Source organism: Coregonus clupeaformis, chromosome 9, assembly GCF_020615455.1.
Source record: "Coregonus clupeaformis isolate EN_2021a chromosome 9, ASM2061545v1, whole genome shotgun sequence".
NCBI classification, from domain to species: Eukaryota; Metazoa; Chordata; class Actinopteri; order Salmoniformes; family Salmonidae; genus Coregonus; species Coregonus clupeaformis.
Genome location: NC_059200.1, coordinates 44,030,876 through 44,056,045, shown reverse-complemented (window position 1 = coordinate 44,056,045; position 25,170 = coordinate 44,030,876). Strand labels below are relative to the sequence as shown.

The following is a 25,170-nucleotide window of genomic DNA, read 5'->3' as shown; positions in this document are numbered from 1 at the left end:
GAAAAGAGCTTCTGGATATCAGAACAGAGATTACTCCCCTCGAACTGTATGAAAATGTTTTCTTTAACAAGGGGACGCAGGTCCGGGTGCCTTGTGAGAATTCGCCGGCGAGTGGGTAACCCGCCTCTACCATCCGTCCTATTGGCCAACGTGCAATCATTGGAGAATTAACTGGATGAGCTCCGTTCAAGACTATCCTACCAATGGGACATTAAAAACTGTAATATCTTATGTTTCACAGAGTCGTGGCTGAACGACGACACGGATAATACAGTTGGCTGGGTTTTCCGTGCATCGGCAAGACAGAACAGCTATATAAAAAAAATATATAAAAAAAAGACAGAACAGCTGCCTCTGGTAAGACAAGGGGTGGACGTCTGTGTCTATTTGTCAATAACAGCTGGTGCGCGAAATCTAATATTAAGGAAGCCTTGAGGTTTTGCTTGCCTGAGGTAGAGTATATCATGATAAGCTATAGACCACAGTAAATACCAAGAGAGTTTTCATCTATATTTTTCGTAGCTGTCTATTTACCACCACAAGACCGCACTTAACAAGCTGTATAAGGCCATAAGCAAACAAGAAAATGCTCATCCAGAGGCGGCGCTCCTAGTGGCCGGGGACTTTAATGCAGGCAAACTTAAATCCATTTTACCTAATTTCTACGAGCATGTCACGTGCAACCAGAGGGAAAAAAACTCTAGACCACTTTTACTCCACACACAGAGATGCCCTCCCTCGCCCTCCATTTGGCAAATCTGACCATAATTATATCCTCCTGATTCCTGCTTACAAGCAAAAACTAAAGCAGGACGTACAAGTGACTCGCTCAATATGGAAGTGGTCAGAAGACGCAGATGCTAAGCTATAGGACTGTTTTGCTAGCACAGACTGGAATATGTTCCGGGATTCTTCCGCTGGCATTGAGGAGTATACCACATCAGTCACCGGCTTCATCAATAAGTGCATCGATGACGTCGTCCCCACAGTGAGCGTACGTACATACCCCAACCAGAAGCCATGGATTACAGGCACCATCCGCACTGAGCTAAAGGGTAGAGCTGCCGATTTCAAGGAGCGGGACTCTAACCCGGACGCTTATAAGAAATCCCGCTATGCCCTCAAACGAACCATCAAACAGGCAAAGCGTCAATACAGGACTAAGATTGAATCCTACTACACCGGCGCCGACGTTCGTCGGACGTGGCAGGGCCTGCAAACTATTACAGACTACAAAGGGAAGCCCAGCTGCAAGCTGCCCAGTGACACAAGCCTACCAGACGAGCTACTATATAATAATAAATAATTAATTAATATAATTAGCCATTTAGCAGACGCTCTTATCCAGAGCAACTTACAGGAGCAATTAGGGTTAAGTGCCTTGCTCAAGGGCACATCGACAGATTTTTCACCTAGTCGGCTCGGGGATTAGAACCAGCGACCTTTCGGTTACTGGCACAACGCTCTTAACCACTAAGCTACCTGCCGCCCTATGATTTCTATGCGCAATTCGAGGCAAGCAACACTGAAGCATGCATGACAGCACCAGCTGTTCCGGACGACTGTGTGATCACGCTCTCTGTAGCCGATGTGAGTAAGACCTTTAAACAGGACAACATTCACAAGGCCGGATTACCAGGACGTGTACTCAGAGCATGCGCTGATCAAGTGTCTTCACTGACATGTTCAACCTGTCCCTGAACAAGTGTGTAATACCTACATGTTTCAAACAGACCACCATAGTCCTTTTGCCCAAGAACACCAAGGTAACCTGCCTAAATGACTACCGACCCATAGCACTCACATCTGTAGCCATGAAGTGCTTTGAAAGGCTGGTCATGGCTCACATCAACACCATCATCCCAGAAATCATAGACCCACTCCAATTCACATACCGCCCCAACAGATCGACAGATCACAATCTCTATTGCACTCCACACTGCCCTGGAACACCTACAGTGGGGAGAACAAGTATTTGATACACTGCCGAATTTGCAGGTTTTCCTACAAAGCATGTAGAGGTCTGTGATTTTTATCATAGGAACACTTCAACTGTGAGAGACGGAATCTAAAACGAAAATCCAGAAAATCACATTGTATGATTTTTAAGTAAACAATTTGCATTTTATTGCATGACATAAGTATTTGATACATCAGAAAAGCAGAACATAATATTTGGTACAGAAACCTTTGTTTGCAATTACAGAGATCATACGTTTCCTGTAGGTCTTGCCCAGGTTTGCACACACTGCAGCAGGGATTTTGGCCCACTCCTCCATACAGACCTTCTCCAGATCCTTCAGGTTTTGGGGCTGTCGCTGGGCAATACGGACTTTCAGCTCCCTCCAAAGATTTTCTTTTGGGTTCAGGTCTGGAGACTGGCTAGGCCACTCCAGGACCTTGAGATGCTTCTTACGGAGCCACTCCTTAGTTGCCCTGGCTGTGTGTTTCGGGTCGTTGTTATGCTGGAAGACCCAGCCACGACCCATCTTCAATGCTCTTACTGAGGGAAGATCTCGCGATACATGGCCTCATCCATCCTCCCCTCAATACGGTGCAGTCGTCCTGTCCCCTTTGCAGAAAAGCATCCCCAAAGAATGATGTTTCCACCTCCATGCTTCACGGTTGGGATGGTGTTCTTGGGGTTGTACTCATCCTTCTTCTTCCTCCAAACACGGCGAGTGGAGTTTAGACCAAAAAGCTCTATTTTTGTCTCATCAGACCACATGACCTTCTCCCATTCCTCCTCTGGATCATCCAGATGGTCATTGGCAAACTTCAGACGGGCCTGGACATGCGCTGGTTTGAGCAGGGGGACCTTGCGTGCGCTGCAGGATTTTAATCCATGATGGCGTAGTGTGTTACTAATGGTTTTCTTTGAGACTGTGGTCCCAGCTCTCTTCAGGTCATTGACCAGGTCCTGCCGTGTAGTTCTGGGCTGATCCCTCACCTTCCTCATGATCATTGATGCCCCACGAGGTGAGATCTTGCATGGAGCCCCAGACCGAAGGTGATTGACCGTCATCTTGAACTTCTTCCATTTTCTAATAATTGCGCCAACAGTTGTTGCCTTCTCACCAAGCTGCTTGCCTATTGTCCTGTAGCCCATCCCAGCCTTGTGCAGGTCTACAATTTTATCCCTGATGTCCTTACACAGCTCTCTGGTCTTGGCCATTGTGGAGAGGTTGGAGTCTGTTTGATTGAGTGTGTGGACAGGGGTCTTTTATATAGGTAACAAGTTCAAACAGGTGCAGTTAATACAGGTAATGAGTGGAGAACAGGAGGGCTTCTTAAAGAAAAACTAACAGGTCTGTGAGAGCCGGAATTCTTACTGGTTGGTAGGTGATCAAATACTTATGTCATGCAATAAAATGCAAATTAATTACTTAAAAATCATACAATGTGATTTTCTTTTAGATTCCGTCTCTCACAGTTGAAGTGTACCTATGATAAAAATTATAGACCTCTACATGCTTTGTAAGTAGGAAAACCTGCAAAATCGGCAGTGTATCAAATACTTGTTCTCCCCACTGTACGTGAGAATGCTGTTCATTGACTACAGCTCAGCGTTCAACACCATAGTGGCCTCAAAGCTCATCACTAAGCTAAGGACCCTGGGACTAAACACCTCCCTCTGCAACTGAGTCCTGGACTTCCTGACGGGCCGTCGCCAGGTGGTAAGAGTAGGCAACAACACATCTGCCACGCTGATCCTCAACACGGGGGCCCCTCAGGGATGCGTGCTTAGTCCCCTCCTGTACTCCCTGTTCACCCATGACTGCGTGGCCAAGCACCATCATTAAGTTTGCAGACGACACAATGGTGGTAGGACTGATCACCGACAACGATGAGACAGCCTATAGGGAGGAGGTCAGAGACCTGGCATCGTGGTCCACATCACAAACAAACTATCATGGTCCAAACACACCAAGACAGTCGTGAAGAGGGCACGACAACGTCTATTCCCCCTCAGGAGACTGAAAAGATTTGGCATGGATCCTCAGATCCTCAAAAAATATACAGCTGCACCATCGAGAGCATCCTGACTGGTTGCATCACCGTATGGCAACTGCTCGGCCTCCGACTGCAAGGCGCTACAGAGGGAAGTGCGTACGGCCCAGTACATTACTGGGACCAAGCTTCCTGCCATCCAGGACCTCTATACTAGGCGGTGTCAGAGGAAGGCCCTAAAAATTGTCAAAGACTCCAGCCACCCTAGTCCTAGACTGTTCTCTCTGCTAACGCACGGCAAGCGGTACCGAAGCGCCAAGTCTAAGTTCAAAAGGCTTCTTAACAGCTTCTACCCCCAAGCCATAAGACTGTTGAACAGCTAATCAAATGGCTACCCGGACTATTTGCATTGACCCCCCTGCTGCTACTCGCTTTTTATTATCTATGCATAGTCACTTTACCCCTACCTACATGTACAAATTACCTCGACTAACCTGTACCCCCGCACATTGACTCGGTACCGGTACCCGCTGTATATAGCCTCGTTATTGTTCTTTTATTGGTTACTTTTTATTATTTTTTACTTTAGTTTATTTGGTAAATATTCTCTTAACTCTTTCTTGAACTGCATTGTTGGTTAAGAGCTTGCATGTAAGCTACACCTGTTGTATTCGACACATGACAAATCAAGTTTGATTTGATCTAAACCGCTGTGAAATATATTTTCCATAACCAAAAATATTGTATTTTCAGCTGTTTGAAGCTGTATAAAACAGAAAGTAAAAGACTGGAAGCATTGAAATAGCGCACTTAGAACAGATCTACCACTTAGACTTGCTTGCAATAAAAATGACAGATCTATAACTCATATTTCTATGTGAATTTGGTCGTGTCGTCCAAAACGTTACGTATTGCAGGTTTATACAAACCAGTCCGCATGATTTTGGATAGCCAGGGACACACTCCAACACTCAGACATCATTTACAAACGAAGCATTTGTGTTTAGTGAGTCCGCCAGATCAGAGGCAGTAGGGATGACCAGGGATGTTCTCTTGATAAGTGCGTGAATTGGACCATTTTCCTGTCCTGCTAAGTATAAAACAGTACTTTTGGGTGTCAGGGAAAATGTATGGAGTAAAAGGTACATTATTTTCTTTAGGAATGTAGTGTAGTGAAAGTAGTCAAAAATATAAATAGTACAGTAATGTACGGACACCCAAAAAACTCTAAGTAGTAGGTCTTTACACCACTGCCTGAAAATCACTGACGCCATAATTTGACCTCGTTTTTTTCCGAGTTCCCAGTTATCTTGAAAGCACCAACAATTATATTCAACCTCCTCCTCCCTTGAACCAGGAAATTGTCGTGTTGTGCCGCTGTCTATTTCGCACATTCGTGCACAGCCCGATTAGGGTGGCTAGGTTGATTATATGTGTGTATCACATTTTTACTATCGTTATATCTTATGTCTTCTAATTTCTACTCCGGCTACTTATCCGAAACCAAATATCTAGCTTGGGAGAGAGGATTTGCAGTCTCGCCAAAACAATGAGGTAAGGCCGTGGAAAATCTGATGTGTTTCAATGTCGCGTTTTAAACATTGGTGTAAATTGTCCTGATTCTTTATTGAAGGCGACAAGGGTAGATTAACGTTTGTCATAGATTTTCTTTCTTCTCAAAATGACAATTCACAACAAAAGAGGCTACGAACATGATTTATGTGCACTTGTGTGGAAAATAGTGCGAACGTAGACTACCGGTGTTTTATTGCTGTCTGGAAATAACATGACTATACTCAGATGTATTTACCATATAAAGATGACTAGTTTTTGAATGTAGACATGGAATAACATTTAGTCAATATGTAAGCAGATTTCTCCGAACCCGTTATATAATTTAGTTTATTCTCCCAGCAGTGCTGGCTAGGATAGAACTGCTGTGCTGTTCTCAAAATTCAAATACACTACAATTGCCAAAACCAGATTGTTCAGACTATTTATAGGCTAAGAGAGTAGCGTAGCAATATTGGCAGATTCAGAGGTTTCGAGTAAACATTTTTCAACACCAATTAGCTACAGTTGACCCATGCAGTTTAGTTTTAATTGCAAAGTAGTAGCCTACATTCCCTCTTCCAGGCTAGTTATGTGCCAAAAGAAAGCTGATCATTTTGCACAATTCTGATTCAAAATAAATAAATAAAAATAACTTGCTGTGGCACTTTGCTAACTCAACTTCTTGAAGTTGTTGACACTGAGAATGCATTACGGCCTTGATGATAGGATGTAGGCCAGTGGTTCCCAACCAGAGGTACTAGGACCCATGGGGGTACTTGGGCTATCCACAGGGGGTACTTGAGAAGACTCATGAGACCATAGGCCTACTTCACGACTGGGTACTTCAGGGGTACACCGGGCAGAGCGAAATTCAGTTAGTGGTACAGAAACCAAAAAAGATTGGGAACCACTTATGTAGGCTATGATAACATAATAACGCAAGATAAGGGTGTAGTAGTCCTACTGCAGGGTAGGTTTAATTGCTTTTCTTATACTTCAAGTATTTATTCACAACTGGAGAGAAAATGCATTTGCATTTTTATACTGCACCTATCTATCCAAGCCAGAGATTCCTAAGTGTGCACATTAGACAAATCTAAATCCCAAGACTACATGTAACCCTCATGCTCGCTTCCTATGGGATTATAATGATGACAGAAATACAGTCAGGTCCATAAGTATTTGGACAGTGACACAATTTGCATCATTTTGGCTCTGTACGCCACCACAATGGATTTGAAAGGAAACAATCAAGATGTGCTTTAAGTGTAGACGTTAACCTTTAATTTAAGGGTTTTGTCAAAATTATTGTATGAACCGTGTAGGAATAACAACAATTTTTATACATAGCCCCCCAATTTTAGGGGCTCAAAAGTAATTGGACAAACTAACATAATCATTAATTAAATTGTGAGTTTTAATACTTGGTTTCAAATCCTTTGCAGTCAATGCCTGCCTGAAGTCTGGAACCCATAGACATCACCAGATGCTGGGTTTCTTCCCTGGTGATGCTCTGCCAGGCCTTTACTACAGCTGTCTTCAGTTCCTGCTTGTTCTTGGGGCATTTTGCCTTCAGCAAGTGAAATGCATGCTCATTCAGGTCAGGTGATTGACTTGGACATTGCAGAATATTCCACTTCTTTGCCTTAAAAAAGTATTGGGTTGCTTTCGCAGTATGCTTCGGGTTATTGTTGATCTGCACAGTGAAGCGCCGTCCAATGAGTTTTGAAGCATTTGGTTGAATCTGAGCAGATAATATAGCCCTAAACACTTCAGAATTCATCCTGCTGCTTTTGTCAGCAGTCACATCATCAATAAATACAAGGGAACCAGTTCCACTGGCAGCCATACATTCCCACGCCATTACATTACCTCCACCATGCTTCACAGATGAGGTGGTATGCTTCGGATCATGAGCAGTTCCTTCCCTTCTCCATGCTCTTCTCTTCCCATCATTCTGGTACAAGTTGATTTTTGTCTCGTCTGTCCATAGGCTGTTGTTCCAGAACTGTACAGGCTTTTTTTAGATGTTTTTTGGCAAACTCTAATCTGGTCTTCCTGTTTTTGAGGCTTACCAATGGTTTACATCTTGTGGTAAACCCTCTGTATTTACTCTGGTGACGTCTTCTCTTAATTGTTGACTTTGACACAGATACGCCTACCTCCTGGAGGGTGTTCTTGATCTGGCCAACTGTTGTGAAGGGGTTTTACTTCACCAGGTAAAGAATGATTCTGTCATCCACCACAGTTGTTTTCTGTGGTCTTCCGGGCCTTTTGGTGTTCCTGAGCTCACCAGTGTGTTCTTTCTTTTTAAGAATGTACCAAATAGTTGATTTGCTCACACCTAATGTTTTTGCTATCTCTCTGATGGGTTTCTTTTTTGATTTTTCAGCCTAATGATGGCTTGCTTCACTGACAGTGATGGCTTGCTTCACTGACAGTGACAGCTCTTTGGACTTCATATTGAGGGTTAACAGCAACATATTCCAAATGCAAATGCCACACTTGAAATCAACTCTAGACCTTTTATCTGCTTACTTGTAAATGAACTAATGAGGGAATAACACACACCTGGCCATGGAACAGCTGAGCAGCCAATTGTCCAATTACTTTTGGTCCCTTAAAAAGGGGGGGACCACATATAAAAACTGCTGTAATTCTTACACCGTTCACCCCATTTGGATGTAAATACCCTCAAATTAAAGCTGAAAGTCTGCACTTTCAGCTCATATTCATTATTTAATTTCAACTCCAATATGCTGTGGTAGACAGCTAAAGATAATAATAACTTGGTCAATGTCCAAATATTTATGGACCTGACTATGTGAGTTTGTATTTTACATTTCATGGTTGCAAGTATGAGTCGCAAATGTGTAATTTAATTTCGTAAGCTTCATGTGTGAAAGATTTAACAATAAGATTTGCAAGCATAATTTATTTTCAGAATTAATGCAAGTCTATTTACGACAATTAATATTCTGCTGTGAATCAAAAATACACTTGTAGATTTTGAATCTGCGCGCGCTCTGAGTTCTGTCAATGTTGACACGTTGTAAAACGTTTTTGTAAATTTGTAGGAAGAGATTTGCAAGTAAAATCTTGATTTGTGCTCTGGGGGCAGGACCTTTTTACTCCTGACCAATCAGTTCCCTCTGCCAAAACCACAGCCGCCTAACCATTGGCTGGATTGTTCCATCAAACTCTCTTGCCCACATGAGCAAGAGTTTGGTGGTCGTTGTTTGGTGCGACGCAGACAGGGTGGCGTGAGTGGTGAAAAATAAGTCATTTTCTGTTCAACTGAGTTTTGATGTTGAGTCTCTGCCGACAAAGTGATGTTAGGATATTTAAGTTATCCCGAACAAGCTTATTGGCTGAATACATTACGTTGTTACAGGTGTCAAGCAAAATCTAATCAAATGTATTGGTCACATACACATGGTTAGCATATGTTATCGCGAGTGTAGCGAAATGCTTGTGCTTCTAGTTCCAACAGTGCAGCAATATCTAGCAAGTAAAATCTAACAGATCCACAACAAATACCTAATACACACAAATCTAAGTAAAGGAATGGAATAAGAATGTCAATATATGGATGAGCAATGTCATTATCAGTGTGGCATAGGCTAAGATGCAATAGACAGTATAGAAGCATGTGGCAGCAGTGTGTAGGAGGGCGGTTCCTAGGTGTGAAAAGTGTGCAGAAGGGCATGAGACAAAGGAGTGTGTAGCATTGGGGAAAGAAGTGGTATGTGTTAACTGTTGGAGAGCCCATGGGTCTGGGGATCAGAAATGTCCAGTGCGAGAGAGGCAGGTTGAGTTATTGGTGTTGAGTTACTAGGGTTAGAGTAGAGCAGAGGGTGTCGTATGCTGAGGCAAGAGAAGAAAGTTGAGGAAGATGGGTCAAGAGGGCAGGATCCTGAGAGTATTCGTGTGAGTAGTAGATCTGTATCAGTACAGAGGGAAAGGCCAACGAGTGATACATGCTTAAGATTGGCATTTTAGTGTTCATAGCAATGGTTATCAACTGTACTGCAGGGATGTATTTGGGTGTACGAGATTTGACGTCAGGAGAGTTACAGGGTGTGTTGAGTGGTGGTGTCCTGTCCTTTCAGGCTGTTGGCCTGAAGTAAGACTAGATAGGTGTAAATAGTGGAGTAGGGTGGTGGGTTTTTAATAGGGCTGACCCCATTTAGTCAACTGGTCGATAGGCTGTTGGTCGTCCAAGATTTCTTTAGTCGAACAGTAGCTTAAATAAATAAATAAATCATGGTGTACAAGACACCTTTTTGATTCACGCCTGTCTGAGTGGAATGATCCATTGTGGAGGTCGTTGAGCAGGCACAGTCCATCAGTCTAAGACACGTGCTACTGAAATTGTGTATGTTTATATTATGTAAGAACAATGGTGCAACACATACAGTGGGGGAAAAAAGTATTTAGTCAGCCACCAATTGTGCAAGTTCTCCCACTTAAAAAGATGAGAGAGGCCTGTAATTTTCATCATAGCTACACGTCAACTATGACAGACAAAATGAGATTTATTTTTCCAGAAAATCACATTGTAGGATTTTTTTATGAATTTATTTGCAAATTATGGTGAAAAATAAGTATTTGGTCACCTACAAACAAGCAAGATTTCTGGCTCTCACAGACCTGTAACTTCTTCTTTAAGAGGCTTCTCTGTCCTCCACTCGTTACCTGTATTAATGGCACCTGTTTGAACTTGTTATCAGTATAAAAGACACCTGTCCACAACCTCAAACAGTCACACTCCAAACTCCACTATGGCCAAGACCAAAGAGCTGTCAAAGGACACCAGAAACAAAATTGTAGACCTGCACCAGGCTGGGAAGACTGAATCTGCAATAGGTAAGCAGCTTGGTTTGAAGAAATCAACTGTGGGAGCAATTATTAGGAAATGGAAGACATACAAGACCACTGATAATCTCCCTCGATCTGGGGCTCCACGCAAGATCTCACCCCGTGGGGTCAAAATGATCACAAGAACGGTGAGCAAAAATCCCAGGACCACACGGGGGGACCTAGTAAATGACCTGCAGAGAGCTGGGACCAAAGTAACAAAGCCTACCATCAGTAACACACTACGCCGCCAGGGACTCAAATCCTGCAGTGCCAGACGTGTCCCCCTGCTTAAGCCAGTACATGTCCAGGCCCGTCTGAAGTTTGCTAGAGTGCATTTGGATGATCCAGAAGAGGATTGGGAGAATGTCAGATGAAACCAAAATATAACTTTTTGGTAAAAACTCAACTCGTCGTGTTTGGAGGACAAATAATGCTGAGTGCATCCAAAGAACACCATACCTACTGTGAAGTATGGGGGTGGAAACATCATGATTTGGGGCTGTTTTTCTGCAAAGGGACCAGGACGACTGATCCGTGTAAAGGAAAGAATGAATGGGGCCATCTATCGTGAGATTTTGAGTGAAAACCTCCTTCCATCAGCAAGGGCAGTGAAGATGAAACGTGGCTGGGTCTTTCAGCATGACAATGATCCCAAACACACCGCCCGGGCAACGAAGGAGTGGCTTCGTAAGAAGCATTTCAAGGTCCTGGAGTGGCCTACCCAGTCTCCAGATCTCAACCGCATAGAAAATCTTTGGAGGGAGTTGAAAGTCTGTGTTGCCCAGCAACTCCCCAAAACATCACTGCTCTAGAGGAGATCTGCATGGAGGAATGGGCCAAAATACCAGCAACAGTGTGTGAAAACCTTGTGAAGACTTACAGAAAACGTTTGACCTGTGTCATTGCCAACAAAGGGTATATAACAAAGTATTGAGAAACTTTTGTTATTGACCAAATACTTATTTTCCACCATAATTTGCAAATAAATTCATAAAAAATCCTACAATGTGATTTTCTGGAAAAATAAATCTCATTTTGTCTGTCATAGTTGACGTGTACCTATGATGAAAATTACAGGCCTCTCTCATCTTTTTAAGTGGGAGAACTTGCACAATTGGTGGCTGACTAAATACTTTTTTTTCCCCACAGTCGGAAGTTTACATACACTTAGGTTGGAGTCATTAAAACTCATTTTTCAACCACTCCACAAATGTCTTGTTAACAAACTAAAGTTTTGGCAAGTCGGTTAGGACATCTACTTTGTGCATGACACAAGTAATTTTTCCAACAATTGTTTACAGACAGACTATTTAACTTATAATTCACTGTATCACAATTCCAGTGGGTCAGAAGTTTACATACACTAAGTTGACTGTGCCTTTAAACAGCTTGGAAAATTCCAGAAAATGATGTCATGGCTTTAGAAGCTTCTGATAGGCTAATTGACATCATTTGAGTCAGTTGGAGGTGTCCTTGTGGATGTATTTCAAGGCCTACCTTCAAACTCAGTGCCTCTTTGCTTGACATCATGGGAAAATCAAAAGAAATCAGCCAAGACCTCAGAAAATAATTGTAGACCTCCACAAGTCTGGTTCATCCTTGGGAGCAATTCCCAAACGCCTGAAGTTACCACGTTCATCTGTACAAACAATAGTATGCAAGTATAAACACCATGGGACCACACAGCTATCATACTGCTCAGGAAGGAGACGCGTTCTGTCTCCTAGAGATGAACGTACTTTGGTGCGAAAAGTGCAAGTAAATCCCAGAACAACAGCAAAGGACCTTGTGAAGATGCTGGAGGAAACGGGTACAAAAGTATCTATATCCACAGTAAAACGAGTCCTAAATCGACATAACCTGAAAGGCCGCTCAGCAAGGAAGAAGCCACTGCTCCAAAACCGCCATAAAAAAGCCAGACTACGATTTGCAACTGCACATGGGGACAAAGATCGTACTTTTTGGAGAAATTTCCTCTGGTCTGATGAAACAAAAATAGAACTGTTTGGCCATAATGACCATCGTTATGTTTGGAGGAAAAAGGGGGTGGCTTGCAAGCCGAAGAACACCATCCCAACCGTGAAGCACGGGGGTGGCAGCATCATGCTGTGTGGGTGCTTTGCTGCAGGAGGGACTGGTACACTTCACAAAATAGATGGCATCATGAGGAAGGAAAATTATGTGGCTATATTGAAGCAACATCTCAAGACGTCAGGAAGTTAAAGCTTGGTCGCAAATGGGTCTTCCAATTGGACAATGACCCCAAGCATACTTCCAAAGTTGTGGCAAAATGGCTTAAGGGCAACAATGTCAAGGTATTGGAGTGGCCATCACAAAGCCCTGACCTCAATCCTATAGAAAATGTGTGCGAGCAAGGAGGCCTACAAACCTGACTCAGTTACACCAGCTCTGTCAGGAGGAATGGGCTAAAATTCACCCAACTTATTGTGGGAAGCTTGTGGAAGGCTACCCGAAACATTTGACCCAAGTTAAACAATTTAAAGGCAATACACTCAATTAGTATTTGGTAGCATGTAAACTTCTGACCCACTGGGAATGTGATTAAATAAATAAAAGCTGAAATAAATCACTCTACTATTATTCTGACATTTCACATTCTTAAAATAAAGTGGTGATCCTAACTGACCTAAGGACAGTTTTTTTTTACTAGGATTAAATGTCAGGAATTGTGAAATACTGTGTAAATGTATTTGGCTAAGGTGTATGTAAACTTCCGACTTATTTTATAACAAATGCGTTTTCTCCCGCGTTGGATAGTTGTCGCTTTCCGCGGTTCTGGAACACATTTGTGCGCTACATGCAGAATAGCAAAGTTAACCAGCATATTGGTGTTGAGAACAATGTGGCAGAGGCAGCAGCGGAGTTAGGAGACGAGTATACAGCACTTGTCTTAATTGTCTAAGAAAAGTGAGGAGAGCGTAAACCCCAACTTAATTAGGTCTATAATCAATACCCTAACTGTTAAATGTGCCTGCTTTATAAATCATCCATATATATCTACAGAAATAAGACAGATCCTGTTTCTGTAGCCTGTTTGATTGTTTGGTTGATAGCCTACTGATTCCGTTAGCACCAAGCCTCACGCAACAATGTCACAAATTCAACCGTTTTTAATCTTTGCTGTTCTGTAATAAAGGTTTTACAAAAAAAAATCGTTAGACCAGCCTCTCTGGTATTAATTGTAATGTATTTAGGGTTGTTTACACTGTTCCAAATTGTCCAAAAATGTATATTTATAATAATAATAACCCCCCTTTTTCCTTGACCACCTCCTTGTTATTATTATTATGATCATTATTATAATAATAAGGAATGTCATTTATTAGTAGGCTTACTATAGCAGCCTTGTATAACCACCATCGAGCTGTAGGCCTAAGAGCGCATCCTGTTTAGTCTTAATACCGTAACTTACCTATATTTCAATACTTATTTGGCTACTGTATCAATCAATCATTTATTTGTTCATGTCTTCACACAGCATACGAGTCATTCATGACGTGAAATGCAATCAAGCATTTTAGTTTTAAAATAAAATAACAAAGCGACCATTGAATAATTAGCGTAAACAATAAATAGATCTAAAACCTTCCATTTTGGAAATTGCATTCACAAATGAATGCGACAGTTTTTAGTCTTTGCGGCAATAAGGGCTTTACAAAAACAGACTCTCTGGTATGCTTATTTATTTAGTGTTTACATTGTTCCAGAAAAATTATATTGTGATCCAACAGCACCTGTTTGGCACACATAGGCCTAAAACGCACGCAGCGCTTGCTCCATATCTTATTTTTCTTGATCTCCAGTATTTTCCACAACTAGTCAAATTTATTCCACACATCTGACTTCCCATTTACCTCCTGCGCAACCAGTAAACATCCCCCCGTTTCTAGATTATTTGTCATGTCCTCTGCATCCATTTTGCTGTCAAGTGTGACGGTGTTCAGAGTTTATAACCAATTTATTGATGTGATTATGATATGCTATAGGTCAGGCCCTATTGGTCACGTGCATGTGAAGCATATATGTGTAACGTAAAGAGAGCAAGGGTTGAGGGAATAGGGAATGTTTTTCCTGAATACATTAGGGATTTCGGTAACAACTTTTCAGTCAAATGGCTGTAAATATGTTGCAGCTTCAGCAACACGGACAGCGCTATACACACTGTAGATGTGTAGTGGTCATTGCAGCAGGGAGGAGAGAGTGAGACAACGGATGCTAGTCACAGTCACTCACTATTTTTTTAACACAGCGCAGCATGTCTGAGCCAGGCGACACAATCAAATAAATTGCAGTCGAACTCCCTCTAGTCATTTGTGTGTCTTAATTATTTCATCAAACAGTTCACTTAAAGCATCAGACAAGCTCAGTGCATATAGCTGATTTGATTGAAACACATAGGATGTGTCTATATATGGGAAAATACACGTTTAACAATGTTGACCAATCGATTGGTCGAAAGAACAGACTCTTGGTCGACCAAGATTTTTTTTAGATGGGGACAGGCCTAGATTTTAATGAGTGTAGGGTTAGATGGTAGTGTATTTGTTGATTTATTTTCCTTTTTTCAAGAAAAGGGAGTTTTACTCCAGTCTAGTAGGTGGCAGTAATGCAACATTTATTGGATGCCATCCGCCGCTAATCCTCATCGAAGAAAAAGACATGAGCAAGAGAGGATGAGGTAAAGAAAACCACAACGATCTACTTGAAGGTAATCGTCTCTTTTATTTGTGTACATCTATTATAATTTTTTTTGGGGGGGGGGAATGCATGACAGTAGTTTGCTTATCATGTGAAATATAATGGTACATTTCAGACAAACTCCAGACCAGCCATTACATTGACAGCCGCTGTTGCGTTAGCTATCTGCCTTCTGACATTCATCCTAGCTTTACCATCAACTGGCTAGCTTTATCAGGCAGCTTTAGATACGAGGGGAAAACTAATATATTTGCTAGTTAACCATCTGATTGATAGTTTATATAAATGCCATTAACCTTAGCTAGATAGCTAGCTGAATTGAAACAGCTGGGGGAAAGGTAGCTAGCTAACTCCCACTATCATCACTGCAGTGTAGTTAATGTTAGCTAGGTTTCTAGAAAATAAAAACTATATTTGCTAGCTGTATTTTAGACTTGTTACTGACTTTTGAACACTTTTTGTCAAACTACTTCATTCCACTGCCTGTTTATTTATTAATTGATGACTGAAAAAGTTGGCAAGAAAACTTCCCCTCTCAATTTCACTGCAAATATACTAGCTAGCTAAAAATAAGCTAGTGACAACTTCATCAAGCTATGAATATGTCAAACTGTTTACAAAATGATGGCACATTTAAGGTAGTTGTGTTTCTCAGCAATTTGAACCAGCACTGAAATTTGAGCAGTGAGGGTAATTTCTTCCCCCTCTCAGCTCTTTTCTTCAGGTTGAAGCACATCCCTAACACCCAGACAGATGTAAAGAACTTTGGAACCTCCCAGCCACCAGGACAATAATCTTGTTCTTGTAGTTTATTCATAAGGTTAGATAGATAGATAGTAATAGACCCACAAATGTTATTCTTTATCATGCAGAATTGTAGCTAAGCTTGTAACTTAGGAAGCTCATTCAATAATACAGACATACAGTGGGGGGGAAAAGTATTTAGTCAGCCACCAATTGTGCAAGTTCTCCCACTTAAAAACATGAGAGAGGCCTGTAATTTTCATCATAGGTACACGTCAACTATGACAGACAAATTGAGAGAAAAAAATCCAGAAAATCACATTGTAGGATTTTTAATGAATTTATTTGCAAATTATGGTGGAAAATAAGTATTTGGTCACCTACAAACAAGCAATATTTCTGGCTCTAACAGACCTGTAACTTCTTCTTTAAGAGGCTCCTCTGTCCTCCACTCGTTACCTGTATTAATGGCTCCTGTTTGAACTTGTTATCAGTATAAAAGACACCTGTCCACAACCTCAAACAGTCACACTCCAAACTCCACTATGGCCAAGACCAAAGAGCTGTCAAAGGACACCAGAAACAAAATTGTAGACCTGCACCAGGCTGGGAAGACTGAATCTGCAATAGGTAAGCAGCTTGGTTTGAAGAAATCAACTGTGGGAGCAATTTTTAGGAAATGGAAGACATACAAGACCACTGATAATCTCCCTCGATCTGGGGCTCCACGCAAGATCTCACCCCGTGGGGTCAAAATGATCACAAGAACGGTGAGCAAAAATCCCAGAACCACACGGGGGGACCTAGTGAATGACCTGCAGAGAGCTGGGACCAAAGTAACAAAGCCTACCATCAGTAACACACTACGCCGCCAGGGACTCAAATCCTGCTGAGTTGCATCCAAAGAACACCATACCTACTGTGAAGCATGGGGGTGGAAACATCATGCTTTGGGGCTGTTTTTCTGCAAAGGGACCAGGACGACTGATCCGTGTAAAGGAAAGAATGAATGGGGCCATGTATCGTGAGATTTTGAGTGAAAACCTCCTTCCAACAGCAAGGGCATTGAAGATGAAACGTGGCTGGGTCTTTCAGCATGACAATGATCCCAAACACACCGCCCGGGCAACGAAGGAGTGGCTTCGTAAGAAGCATTTCAAGGTCCTGGAGTGGCCTAGCCAGTCTCCAGATCTCAACCCCATAGAAAATCTTTGGAGGGAGTTGAAAGTCTGTGTTGCCCAGCGACAGCCCCAAAACATCACTGCTCTAGAGGAGATCTGCATGGAGGAATGGGCCAAAATACCAGCAATGGTGTGTGTGAACCTTGTGAAGACTTACAGAAAACGTTTGACCTGTGTCATTGCCAACAAAGCACCTATCAAGGCTTTAAATGGTCAAATTTGGGGGATGACCACCAAATGCAATAAAGTTTGATATAAATTACTCATGGCCATTTTTTTGTAAGTTACAAAAAAAGTACTTTATTTGCCTGTTATTTTTACTAATTACTCTGGTAACTGAAACATCTGACAACATGCATACTTTCTCCATCGTTTAAAGTCTCATATCCAGGGTGAATACATTTTTATTAATGTATATAAGACATCACAGAAGCATTGACTAATACTGTACCTCTAGGGTCATGTGGTGGTCTGGCACCATGCTGGTTTCTAGTGATCTTACTCCCTCTCCACCTGAAATGCAATAACAAACACATGAATAACAATTTATTTTTATTTTATTTCACCTTTATTTAACCAGGTAAGCCAGTTGAGAACAGGTTCTCATTTACAACTGCGACCTGGCCAAGATAAAGCAAAGCAGTGCAATAAAAACAACACAGAGTTACATATGGGGTAAAAACATAGTCAAAATACAACAGAAAATATATATACAGTGTGTGCAAATGTAGCAAGTTATGGAGGTAAGGCAATAAATAGGCTATAGTGCAAAAATAATTACAATAGTATTAACACTGGAATGATAGATGTGCAAGAGATTATGTGCAAATAGAGATACTGGGGTGCAAAATAGCAAAATAAATAACAATATAGGGATGAGGTAGTTGGGTGGGCTAATTTCAGATAGGCTGTGTACAGGTGCAGTGATCGGTAAGGTGCTCTGACAACTGATGCTTAAAGTTAGTGAGGGAGATAAGAGTCTCCAGCTTCAGAGATTTTTGCAATTCGTTCCAGTCATTGGCAGCAGAGAACTGGAAGGAATGGCGGCCAAAGGAGATGTTGGCTTTGGGAATGACCAGTGAGATATACCTGCTGGAGCGCAGACTACGGGTGGGTACTGCTATGGTGACCAATGAGCTAAGATAAGGCGGGGATTTGCCTAGCAGTGATTTATAGATGGCCTGGAGCCAGTGGGTTTGACGACGAACATGTAGTGAGGACCAGCCAACAAGAGCGTACAGGTCACAGTGGTGGGTAGTGTATGGGGCTTTGGATACAAAACGGATGGCACTGTGATAGACTACATCCAATTTGCTGAGTAGAGCGTTGGAGGCTATTTTGTAAATGACATCGCCGAAGTCAAGGATCGGTAGGATAGTCAGTTTTACGAGGGCATGTTTGGCAGCATGAGTGAAGGAGGCTTTGTTGTGAAATAGGAAGCCGATTCTAGATTTAACTTTGGATTGGAGATTCTTTATGTGAGTCTGGAAGGAGAGTTTACAGTCTAACCAGACACCTAGGTATTTGTAGTTGTCCACATACTCTAGGTCAGACCCGTCAGAGTGGTGATTCTAGTCGGGTGGGCGGGTGCCAGCAGCGTTCGATTGAAAAGCATGCATTTAGTTTTACTTGTGTTTAAGAGCAGTTGGAGGCTACTGAAGGAGTGTTGTATGGCATTGAAGCTCGTTTGGAGGTTTGTTAACACAGTGTCCAATGAAGGGCCAGATGTATACAAAATGGTGTCGTCTGCGTAGAGGTGGATCTGAGAGTCACCAGCAGCAAGAGCGACATCATTGATATACACAGAGAAAAGTGTCGGCCCAAGAATTGAACCCTGTGGCACCCCCATAGAGACTGCCATAGGTCCAGACAACAGGCCCTCCGATTTTACACACTGAACTCTATCTGAGAAGTAGTTGGTGAACCAGGCAAGGCAGTCATTTGAGAAACCAAGGCTATTTAGTCTGCCAATAAGAATGCGGTGGTTGACAGAGTCGAAAGCCTTGGCCAGGTCGATGAAGACGGCTGCACAGTACTGTCTATTATCAATCGCGGTTATAATATCGTTTAGGACCTTGAGCGTGGCTGAAGTGCACCCATGACCAGCTCGGAAACCGGATTGCATAGCGGAGAAGGTACGGTGGTATTCGAAATGGTCGGTGATCTGTTTGTTAACTTGGCTTTCAAATACTTTCGAAAGGCAGGGCAGGATGGATATAGGTCTATAGCAGTTTGGATCTAGAGTGTCACCCCCTTTGAAGAGGGGATGACCGCTGCAACTTTCCAATCTCTGGGGATCTCAGACGTTATGAAAGAGAGGTTGAACAGACTAGTAATAGGGGTTGCGACAATTTCGCGGCTAGTTTTAGAAAGAAAGGGTCCAGATTGTCTAGCCCAGCTGATTTGTAGGTGTCCAGATTTTGCAGCGCTTTCAAAACATCAGCTGTCTGAATTTGTGTGAAGGAGAAGCGGGGGGCATGGGCAAGTTGCAGCGGAGGGTGCAGAGTTGGTGGCCGGGGTAGTGGTAGCCAGATGGAAAGCATGGCCAGCTGTAGCAAAATGCTTGTTGAAATTCTCGATTATTGTAGATTTATCGGTGGTGATAGTGTTTCCTAGCCTCAGTGCAGTGGGCAACTGGGAGGAAGTGCTCTTATTCTCCATGGACTTTACAGTGTCCCAAAACTTTTTGGAGTTAGTGCTACAGGATGCAAATTTCTGTTTGAAAAAGTTAGCCTTTGCTTTCCTGACTGCTTGTGTATATTGGTTCCTAACTTCCCTGAAAAGTTGCATATCGCGGGGGCTATTTGATGCTAATGCAGTACGCCACAGGATGTTTTTGTGCTGGTCAAGGGCAGTCAAGTCTGAGGAGAACCAGGGGCTATATCGGTTCTTAGTTCTGTATTATTATTTTTTTCAATACGCCTAGTCAGTCAGTAACTAGGCTAATTAAACACAATGTGCACATCAGCCAAATGATACCCAACCAACACAGCCAAGTAGTCTATTTGCAGTGAAATTGGGAGGTGCATTTGTCTTGCCAACTTTTTCAGTCACCAATTAATAATTAAACATGCAGTGGAATGAAGTAGTGTGTTCAAAAGTCAGTAACAAGTCCTTAAATTATAGCTAGCAAATAAAGCTATAGTTTTTATTTCCTAGAAACCTAGCTAACATTAGCTACCCTGCAGTGATGTTGGTGGGAGTTACAGTGGCTTTCGAAAGTATTTACCCCCTTGGCATTTTTCCTATTTTGTTGCCTTACAACCTGGAATTAAAATTGATTTTTTGGGGGGTTTGTTTCATTTGATCTACACAACATGCTTACCACTTTGAAGATGCAAAATATTTTTTCTTCTGAAACAAACAAGAAATAAAACAAAAAAACAGAACTTGAGCGTGCATAACTATTCACCCCCCCCCCCCCCAGCAATGGCTGGTCTGGAGTTCGTCTGAAATGTACTGTTATATTTCACATGATAAGCAAACTACTGTCATGCCTTTTCACCAAAAAATAGCTATATTTGATTGATGAAACAATCCAGCCAATGGTTAGGTGGCTGTGGTTTTGGCAGAGGGAACTGATTGGTCAGGAGTAAATGGTCCTGCCACCAGAGTGCAAATCAAGATTTTACTTGCAGATCTCTTCCTACAAATTTACAAAACTTTGTAGAACGTGACAGAACTCCGAGCGCGCGCAGATTCAAAATCTGAAAGTGTATTTTTGATTCACAGCAAAATATTCATAGTCATAAATGGACTTGCAATAATTCTGAAAATAAATTATTCTTGCAAATCTTATTGAATGTATTCAAAAGTTTGTGACCGTTGTTAAATCTTTCACACGTCATGATACAAGCTTGCAAAATTAAATGACACATTTGCGAATCGTACTTGCAACCACAACTCAATTTGCGACCACGAAATTGAAAATACAAACTCACTTAGTTCTGTCATTGTAATCCCATAGCTTTCTAAAATATGAAAAGTGCGCACGTGTGTGTGCACCACAGGAGGTTGGTGGCACCGTAATTGGGGAGAATGGGCTCGTGGGAATGACTGGAGCGGAATCAGTGGAATGGTATCAAATACATCAGACATTGTTTCCGGGTGTTTGAATCCATTCCATGTGCTCCTTTCCAGCCATTATTATGAGCCTCCTGTGGTGTGTGTGTGTACACATGCCTTAAAGTAACTGTCCAGTGAAAATCTCACTTTTTTAAAGCTCATTATGTGTTAATTCATACCCAAATAATGTTGTTGACTCTTTCTATACTTGTATTTGTGGCCAAAGCATACATTTGCGAAAAAAACTCTTAAAAAATAAAATAAAAACTTGTATCTTAAACAGGCCGTATCAAATTCTTGCTATTTCCTCATAGAGGATGATATCATGTTTTTGGCTGTTCTGGCCAATCAGCTGTTATTTTAATTGACCGGTATACGCCCACACCATTCTGTTGGGGTACGCCCACAACATTCAAACACAGAAAAGCTGCGTTTAAACATAATTAATAACATTTTTTTTGGAAGGAAAATGATTTCACTCATATTGTAATTAATTATAGTTCATAGAAATCTGGAAAAACGGGACTTCTACTTTAACCCTTTCTTAGTCTGTCCCCCATAATATTAGATCTCACAGGTCCGGTCATCCTTTAGAGTGCATTACTATCCCAGAAGCTCTGGTATAGTGGTGGGAGCAGAGACACTTCCTCAGCCAGCTATAGAGGAGCAGTTGCCTAATTCCTGAGGTATCAGTGGAGACCCATTGGGCGGCGCACAATTGGCCCAGTGTCGTCCAGGGTAGGGGAGGGAATGGCCGGAAGGGATGTAGCTCAGTTGGTAGAGCATGGTGTTTGCAACGCCAGGGTTGTGGGTTCGATTCCCACGGGGGGCCAGTATAAAAAAAAATATGTATGCACTCACTAACTGTAAGTCGCTCTGGATAAGAGCGTCTGCTAAATGACTAAAATTTAAAATGTAAAATGAGAAGGCCCCAAAGCTCCCAACCAGATTGCCACCAAAGTGGGAATCCGGTTCCATTAACTCATTCTTGATTACATGACGTCATGTGGAGACTGATGTCATAACCCCCAGGAAATGCTGCCAGTAAATTAAACTCAATCTGAAAGATTTGTCAATTGATAAAATGGTATATGGATGCATGGATGATAACATGACCAACTCTGTCTGAGAAGCAGGTATCCTCTCATAGGGACAGTTTCGTGGACACACGGCCTAGTCCTGGACTAAAAAGCATGCTCAATTTTAAATAGTTTTTAAGACTAGGCTTAAACTGTGTCAGATTTAGTACATAATCTGTACTGGTGCAAAGTTTGCATCTGCTGTTTTCATGTGGGGGGAAGAAACTTAAACGGGAAGAAGTATAAAGCGGACACAGAGGTTGAGAGACTTATGACTTATGAAACGATCACTTTACCATTTTAATAAAGGCTTCATAAACTGAAGTGGCTGTATGTGTGGAGAACAGACAGATGGGGAAGGATGAGGAATGCAAGGCTGATTTGTGAGAGATGTCAGCACATTAACATTACTGATAGCTGTCTTTCAGTATGTGCTGTCTTTCAGTATGTGGCTGTCAGAGGTGACCGTGGTTAGTCACAGACATACAGTGAGGGAAAAAAGTATTTGATCCCCTGCTGATTTTGTACGTTTGCCCACTGACAAAGAAATGATCAGTCTATAATTTTAATGGTAGGTGTATTTGAACAGTGAGAGACAGAATAATAACAAAAAAATCCAGAAAAACGCATGTAAAGAATGTTATAAATTGATTTGCATTTTAATGTGGGAAATAAGTATTTGACCCCCTCTCAATCAGAAAGATTTCTGGCTCCCAGGTGTCTTTTATACAGGTAACGAGCTGAGATTAGGAGCACACTCTTACAGGGAGTGCTCCTAATCTCAGCTTGTTACCTGTATAAAAGACACCTGTCCACAGAAGCAATCAATCAATCAGATTCCAAACTCTCCACCATGGCCAAGACCAAAGAGCTCTCCAAGGATGTCAGGGACAAGATTGTAGACCTACACAAGGCTGGAATGGGTTACAAGACCATCACCAAACAGCTTGGTGAGAAGGTGACAACAGTTGGTGTGATTAATCGCAAATGGAAGAAACACAAAATAACTGTCAATCTCCCTCGGCCTGGGGCTCCATGCAAGATCTCACCTCGTGGAGTTGCAATGATCATGAGAACGGTGAGGAATCAGCCCAGAACTACACGGGAGGATCTTGTCAATGATCTCAAGGCAGCTGGGACCATAGTCACCAAGAAAACAATTGGTAACACACTACGCCGTGAAGGACTGAAATCATGCAGCGCCCGCAAGGTCCCCCTGCTCAAGTAAGCACATATACAGGCCCGTCTGAAGTTTGCCAATGAACATCTGAATGATTCAGAGGAGAACTGGGTGAAAGTGTTGTGGTCAGATGAGACCAAAATGGATCTCTTTGGCATCAACTCAACTCGCAGTGTTTGGAGGAGGAGGAATGCTGCCTATGACCCCATGAACACCATCCCCACCGTCAAACATGGAGGTGGAAACATTATGCTTTGGGGGTGTTTTTCTGCGAAGGGGACAGGACAACTTCACCGCATCAAAGGGATGATGGACGGGGCCATGTACCGTCAAATCTTGAGTGAGACCCTCCTTCCCTCAGCCAGGGCATTGAAAATGGGTCGTGGATGGGTATTCCAGCATGACAATGACCCAAAATACACGGCCAAGGCAACAAAGGAGTGGCTCAAGAAGAAGCACATTAAGGTCCTGGAGTGGCCTAGCCAGTCTCCAGACCTTAATCCCATAGAAAATCTGTGGAGGGAGCTGAAGGTTCGAGTTGCAAAACGTCAGCCTCGAAACCTTAATGACTTGGAGAAGATCTGCAAAGAGGAGTGGAACAAAATCCCTCCTGAAATGTGTGCAAACCTGGTGGCCAACTATTCCTGAAACGTCTGACCTCTGTGATTGCCAACAACGGTTTTGCCACCAAGTACTAAGTCATGTTTTGCAGAGGGGTCAAATACTTATTTCCCTCATTTAAAATGCAAATCAATTTATAACATTTTTGACATGCGTTTTTCTGGATTTTTCTGTCGTTATTCTGTCTCTCACTGTTCAAATAAACCAACCATTAAAATTATAGACTGATCATGTCTTTGTCAGTGGGCAAACGTAAAAAATCAGCAGGGGATCAAATACGTTTTTCCCTCACTGTACTTTACTGTATGCTACTGTACTAGTGTTGTCATGATATTTTGACTTCAATACCGATACCAGGTTTAGTATTAGGCGTATTAGGCAAATTCACAGAATGGCACTTGATCCAGACAGATCTTTTGAGTTCAATATCGTTACTTTTTTTGGGTAATGATTTTTGAATGATCATTAATTAATCAATTATACAATAAATTTGACTTTGTAAAAAAAAAAAAAAAGATCTAGCTACATTACATAATGGTAATAATTGACTCTCTAGTCTATTGATAAACTGGGTAAATCAAGATGTAGCCTAGGCCTATTCACAATACAGTTTAATGCATATTCAATAGGAGTGTGTGCATGCATTGAGTTATTGAGCTTGTTTTGGATGATTTCATGGGGCTACAGATGACAAACAATCTGTTTCCTTTCCATTTGAGACTTATTTTGTTGTACAGGGCCCAGTTTCCCAAAAGCATCTTAAGGCTAAGTTCATCATTAGAACCTTTTGCAGGAGAATCGTTCAATCTCTGAGCTGTTTCCCAAAACCATCTTTATTAACGTTGCACTTTAAAACGCTCGTAATCTAACGCCTGCCTCAAACCACTCGTAGAACAGCTGCTGTAAAAACGTACTGAATGCAGCCCTGTATAGTCTACCACACCCTCTCTCATTGGCACCACCGGATGAAGAGTTTTCTCCCTAATTGTCTCCCCCATGCCCTATGAACATGTCCATTCCCTTTGTGTGATTACTCTGATGAAGGCCATTGAAGGCTGAAAATTTTATATTTTAACCTTGCTTGAATAAAACTATGCATTTTTAATGGTGAGTGAGCGTTCCGCGTTTTCCTTTTAAATTATGATAAAAAATTTTGTATACACTGGTTATTACAAGCTCTAGGGGAACCACTGTAGTTGTCAGTATCAAGGTT

At 42.0% G+C, this 25,170-nt stretch overlaps 1 protein-coding gene across 2 annotated transcripts in view; it reads left to right on the top strand.

Annotated features, from left to right (window-relative positions):
• Positions 1 to 5,304: 5,304 nt before the first annotated feature.
• The window catches only part of LOC121573992 (vasodilator-stimulated phosphoprotein), a 63,519-nt gene continuing 43,653 nt past the window's right edge, over positions 5,305 to 25,170 (top strand). For both annotated transcript variants that reach the window (XM_041886441.1, XM_041886439.1), the window contains exon 1: positions 5,305 to 5,505. In XM_041886441.1, coding sequence (XP_041742375.1) covers positions 5,501 to 5,505 — 5 coding nt within the window. In that variant the 5' untranslated portion in view covers positions 5,305 to 5,500. The remainder of the gene's footprint in view (positions 5,506 to 25,170) is intronic.